We start from the raw sequence: 6,036 nt of genomic DNA on the forward strand, positions 1-6,036 counted from the left end.
GATAAATGAGGGCAAGAACGTTCATTTTGCTCCTCCGTTTCAAACGTGTCCTGAAGGTAGACTGACAGAATTCTTGCTTCGATTTCCCAAATTATATTAGATGTCTCTGTATTTTCAAGTCAATGCTTGAGGCATGTCATATCACATGCAAACACAGAAATTATGAATAAATTATGACTTTAAGCTTGATGCTCAAAAAAATATATTGCAATTGTAATCACTGAATTTAATGATTACTATTTGCCTGGTGGCTACAAAAATGAATTGGCCAGTTAATGAGAGAATACTGTAGGCTACATCCATTATTTTGTGGATCTTGCGGTAAATGTGTTACCATTTAAAAGGTTGCATGCCATCTGCAATACACCAACACTCCTGCAGTATTTACAGTAGGTCTTATCCCCTTATTGGGCTCTAATAAGCAATGTGAGCTGCCCTGGGGCAAGGCCTGTCTGTGTGCCAGCGCTAGGTGGAGGTCAGGCGCTCGTGTCTCCTGTCTGCCCAGCTGTGACTGGGTGACGGCTGGGGAGCAGAGGGTGCAGGGGGGTTACGGAGGGAGGATGTGGGTTAGAGGGAGAGCAGTGGAGGAAAAAGGAGCTGTCACTATCAGGATTAAGCTACACTGACTAGAGCCTAACTCGTCGAGTCCCGATGCTTTTTATATTGCAGTCATTCTGGGATCATTTTAGTGGCGTAATATGTTGTGTAATTACACCTACTATCAAATAGGTGATCGCTTTTCTTATTTAGGTGACATCTATAGCTACATTTCTAATGTATGGCTCACTACATAAATAAATCAAATGTATATCTGTCTCTCACCAGACTCCCCGGCCGCTGAACATCATCAAGCAGAACAACGGCGAGCAGATCATCCGCCGGCGCACGCGGAAGCGCCTCAACCCCGACCCTCTGCCCTCCGAACCTGTGGGCTCCAAGCAGCAGCGGGTCAACAGCGAGGAGCGCCTTAATGGCAGTCCCCTGGAGCGTCGGCCAGGAGAGGATGGGCCAGGCTCAGACGGAGGGTCCATCCCTCGCGGAGGGGAGCCCCCGAACGCCCTGGGCAAGTACGAGGCCTACGGCTCCTCTGGGGCTAAGGGCCACCCCAGCCCTCGCTCCACCCATGCCTTCTTGGTCAGCCAGACCCTAGAGATCCACAAGCGTATGCCTCCTTTGCACATACACAACAAGAACCCTGCGGAGGGAGGGGCGGAGGGGAACGGGGTGGGCTCAGCCGGGGTCCATCACATGGGCTCGGAGGGGAAAGGCGGCTCGGCCTCCGAGAGGGGTAGCCCCATCGAGAAGTACATGCGCCCTTCCAAACAGGCTAGCTACTCGCCACCAGGCAGCCCCATTGAGAAGTACCAGTACCCGTTCTTCAGCCTGCCCTTTATCCACAACGACCTGCAGAGCGAGGCCGACTGGCTGCGCTTCTGGACTAAGTATAAGATGTCTGTGCCGGGCAACCCACACTACCTAGGCCACATGCCTGGTCTGCCCAACCCTTGCCAAAGCTTTGTGCCTTACTCCACCTTCAGCCTGCCCTCACACTTCCCTTCCCCACCCCCCGCCGGCCCCGAGAGTGACATCCCTCTCGACCTGGCCATCAAACATTCCAAACCGGCCCCCACCGCCAACGGCTCCACCGCCGCTGCCAAGGAGAGGATTAGCAGTGCCGACACACGGGCCTTGCCCACTGTCCCCCCGTTAGAGAAGGAGAAAGAGAAAGAGAGAGAGCAGCATGAGAGAGGAGAGGAGAAGGAGGAAGTAGAAGAGGGGCCATCGCCCCAGCCAGCTCCTCCTCCCCCAGCCGTTGCAGCTAAGCCGGAGAGGGTGGACCAGAGCACGCAGGACGAGCTGACCTGCAAGTGCATCCACTGTGGCATCGTCTTCCTGGATGAGGTGATGTACGCCCTACACATGAGCTGCCACGCCGACGGAGGGCCCTTCCAGTGCAGCATCTGCCTGCACTCCTGCGCAGACAAGTATGACTTCACCACACACATACAACGAGGGCTTCACCGGCCCACCGCCGAAGCTGAGACTAAGGCCGATGCTCAAATGGACTCTGTGTGATTTTGGTGCGACCCACAGACTTGGAATTCTAGCACAAGCATAGCAGTATGAAAAAGAACTCTACGGACAAAAACAACGTACTGTAATGATTGAATGAGACTTTTTGCTAAATGTGCCATGATAGCTTCTGTGCCTCCGCAGCCAGTGTAGGGAACTAATATCATTTAAACATTTATATTGGACCTAATACAGAAAAAGTGATTTGCTATTTTCTTTATTTTTTGTAAAGGAAAACGCTTTTGAAGAAAATGGTACCACAAGTAGCCGCTTATTTTAGTGTTTTTCGTTTTTTTTGCTATTGTTAATTTTTCTCTTCAGAAGTGTTACTTTGACAAGGCAGTTCAGTAAACAACAAGGTACATCTACATGTTTTTGGGATTGGTTTATTATTCAGTGGGTTGGTTGTGCTACTCATCAATGTTCTCTTACCTGGTTGATTCAATGTTCCGTACAGAATGAGGATGTGTGAATTGATATGTAAAGTGAGGAAATGGGAAATGTCAGTCGTCTGTCATAATCTCATCCCCGATGGATGGGCAGAGCGATGACTAATGATTGGATTGTCCTCAAATAAACGTCCTCAGGGAACGCACGTGGCTGATTTAGAAACAACGCCTGCAGTGGTTTCAGTCGCATTGGTCTCTGCTTAACATCCATCTAAGTGTCTTATGTTTTAATGTATTTTAGTTATGGCTACAGCTTGTTTTTTGTTAGTTTTTTTGGGAAGACTGTTGTCACAGAATTTCCTCTAGACATTTTAAGTTGCTAGGATGCAAACCTTATATCACTAAAGACATTTGGGAAGGAAATAAAATAATAAAATACATATTTTTTTCTATGTTGTTAATATGAAAAATGCATAATATCAGTGCCTGATATATTGTACAAAGTATTTTCTACCTGGTATGTTGATATGCAACATTGACTTTCCATTTGAGTAAAGGGCCACGAGCTTGGCTCTGCAAAACTGTTTACATTTGCAAATGTAGCAAACAAGGTAATGAAGCAAAATGCCTGCAATTCAGAGTATTTTTCTCTCATGAGGACAGGACGATAGATCACGTAAAAAAAAACAGAGGCCTTTTGTCAGAAGGTTGAATGGGAGATGAAATGGAGTCAAAGTATTTTTTCTGTTTGTTTGAATGCCACAGAGAGGCACTATCCATTCCATGTCTTTCTTTCTTTATATGCTCCTCCTCGTACACATTGTAATGCTTTATAGTCTACAGATGCTCTGTATTGGACTTTGTTCATCCTGTATGTATTTTTTGTAAGAGAAGCTGATGTAGCTTGGTCATAAATCATGTACTGTGAGCATTATAGCTTTGGGCATCATGGGTTTTCCTGTCCAGGTATTTCAACTGACTATATCGTACACAAGGCCCATTTTTTGTATCTCTATTAAATTGAAATTGATATAATACTCTAATATTTGGTTTTTAGTAAGTCTTATTTTTAAGGACTTAATTTGAACATAGCATGAATTTCTACTTGTTCCATAAACAGGTGAAACAGGTGCCTTTTGACGGAAATAAGTAATTGAATATCAACAATGTTGAATGCTTTTCCCATCAAATCAGCTGTTGTATAACTCATCCAAGTAATTGACAGGATGTAGATGGATTAATACCATTTGAGTGAAAAAACAAATACTACTTCCACACAGTTATCACACAGCAACATTACCCCTCTGTAGCTTGTTTGTATTTTGCTTGTAGACAACGTATTTAGCCTCTAAAACACTCCCCCAAAAACCTGTTTCTCTCTCTGTCCTCTCGCTCTCTTTCTCTCTCGTGTGTGCGTACTGTGTACGTCCACCCATTGCTGCTGCTGCGTCTAGCATGAGTTCAATCTAAACTGTCCATCCTTAGATACACATACTTATTTATACATGAGCAGCGGGGAACGAAAAGAGAGTCTGCCTGGGATTCACAGACAAGGATTTGTGTGAAGTAGCGATGAACTCAACATAGCCTTACAATGCTGCTTTACTGCAAATGGCTCTCGGAAAACAAAAAACTGTAATATTAGTAATAAGATTCACAGGTGCATTTATCATATGATACCGAATAACATAAGGAACTATTTTTCTTTTTGTGTTCAATTTGCGAAGTTTTAATTTGAAATATGTTAACGCTTGCACTTCAGTTATTCAGTTTTATTGCCAAGGAAGAAAGAGGATACTGTTAAATTTGTTATTAGCATGCTATACACAGGTACTGCAAAAATAATTAGCAGGAGTGAACATGCCTATAAGGAGTACAAGACAAAGAAACACCATGGACAGAAAGAATTATCTGTGCCAAGAAGATGCCAGTAAGCCAGTGTGGACACGGACATGGCAAAAAATGCAAATGTTTTTGTAAATGTTTTAACCATAATTTTTAGAATGTTGTTTCTTGTTTTTACACTTTATTGCATAGAAGATGGGTTTAGATTATTTGTTTCTTTATTTAGTTTTTTCTGCTACCACCTTTACGTTTTTGTGTTGTAGGTTTTACATGCAAACAATTCAACAAAGATGGCAAAGATGTCTGTTACATCTAAACTTGAATAATAATGATAATAATAATAATAATTAATAAAGTAATAACAAAACATGTTCTGCAATCTCTTAGTTTTTATTCTGTGATTTTCATGACCATACTTTGATATACGGCTCTGGAAAAAATTAAGAGACCACTGCAAAATTATCAGTTTCTCTGGTTTTACTTGTATGTGTTTGGATACAATGAACAATTTTGTTTTATTCTATAAACTACTGACAACATTTCTCCCAAATTCCAAGTAAAGATATTGTCATTTAGAGCATTTATTTGCAGAAAGTGTCACTCCTGTGCAAAAATTCTAACTGTTGTATAACTCATCCAAGCATTGTCCTGCTGGAAATACCAATCCTCAGAGTTGAGGAACATCAGAGCAGAAGGAAGCAGGTTTTTTTCCCAGGACAACCTTGTACGTGGCTTGATTCATGCGTCCTTCACAAAGACAAATCTGCCCGATTCCAGCCTTGCTGAAGCACGCCCAGATCATCACCGATCCTCCACCAAATTTCACAGTGGGTGTGAGACCTGGAGAGGCCTACAAGCCACAGTGTCTCGCACCCACTGTGAAATTTGGTGAAAGATCGGTGATGATCTGGAATCGGGCAGATTTGTCTGTGTGAAGGACGCATGAATCAAGCCACATACAAGGTTGTCTGGGAAGAAAACCTGCTTCCTTCTGCTCTGACAATGTTCCCCAACTCTGAGGATTGGTTTTTCCAGCAGGACAATGCTCCATGCCACACAGCCAGGCCAGTCAAGGTGTGGATGGAGGACCACCAGATCAAGACCCTGTCATGGCTAGCCCAATCTCCAGACCTGAACCCCATTGCAAACCTCTGGAATGTGAACAAGAGGAAGATAGATGGTTACAAGCCATCAAACAAAGCCGAGCTGCTTGAATTTTTGCACCAGGAGTGGCATAAAGTCACCCAACATCAATGTGAAAGACTGGTGGAGAGCATGCCAAATGTATGAAAGCTGTGATTGATACTCAGGATTATTCCACCAAATATTGATTGCTGAACTCTTCCTAAATTAAAATATTAGTATTGTGTTTAAAAATAAATATGAACTTATTTTCTTTGCATTATTCGAGGTCTGGCAACACTGTATCTTTTTTGTTATTTTGAGCAGTTGTCATTTTATGCAAAAAAATGCTCTGAATTACAATATTTTTATTTGGAATTTGCGAGAAATGTCGTCAGTAGTTTATAGAACTAAACAAAAATGTTAATTTTACCCAAACACATAACTAGAAATAGTAAAACCAGAGAAACTGACAATTTTGCAGTGGTCACTTACTTTTTTCCAAAGCTGTATATGTAACTATATACATGTAATTACTTATTTAACTAGCTATATAGTAATGCATAAACATAGGGATTCATTCAGATCACCCCTTTTCAGCTTTGCT

General features: G+C 42.7%; 1 protein-coding gene across 1 annotated transcript in view; it reads left to right on the forward strand.

Moving 5' to 3' along the window:
• Positions 1-4,678, forward strand: part of trps1 (trichorhinophalangeal syndrome I) — a 197,586-nt gene extending 192,908 nt beyond the window's left edge. Inside the window, exon 7 of the mRNA XM_055893868.1 lies at positions 826-4,678. Within this exon, the coding sequence (XP_055749843.1) occupies positions 826-2,076 (1,251 nt within the window). The 3' untranslated portion in view covers positions 2,077-4,678. The remainder of the gene's footprint in view (positions 1-825) is intronic.
• The last annotated feature ends 1,358 nt before the right edge of the window (positions 4,679-6,036 follow it).

This window comes from Salvelinus fontinalis, chromosome 32, assembly GCF_029448725.1.
Source record: "Salvelinus fontinalis isolate EN_2023a chromosome 32, ASM2944872v1, whole genome shotgun sequence".
Classification (NCBI taxonomy): Eukaryota; Metazoa; Chordata; class Actinopteri; order Salmoniformes; family Salmonidae; genus Salvelinus; species Salvelinus fontinalis.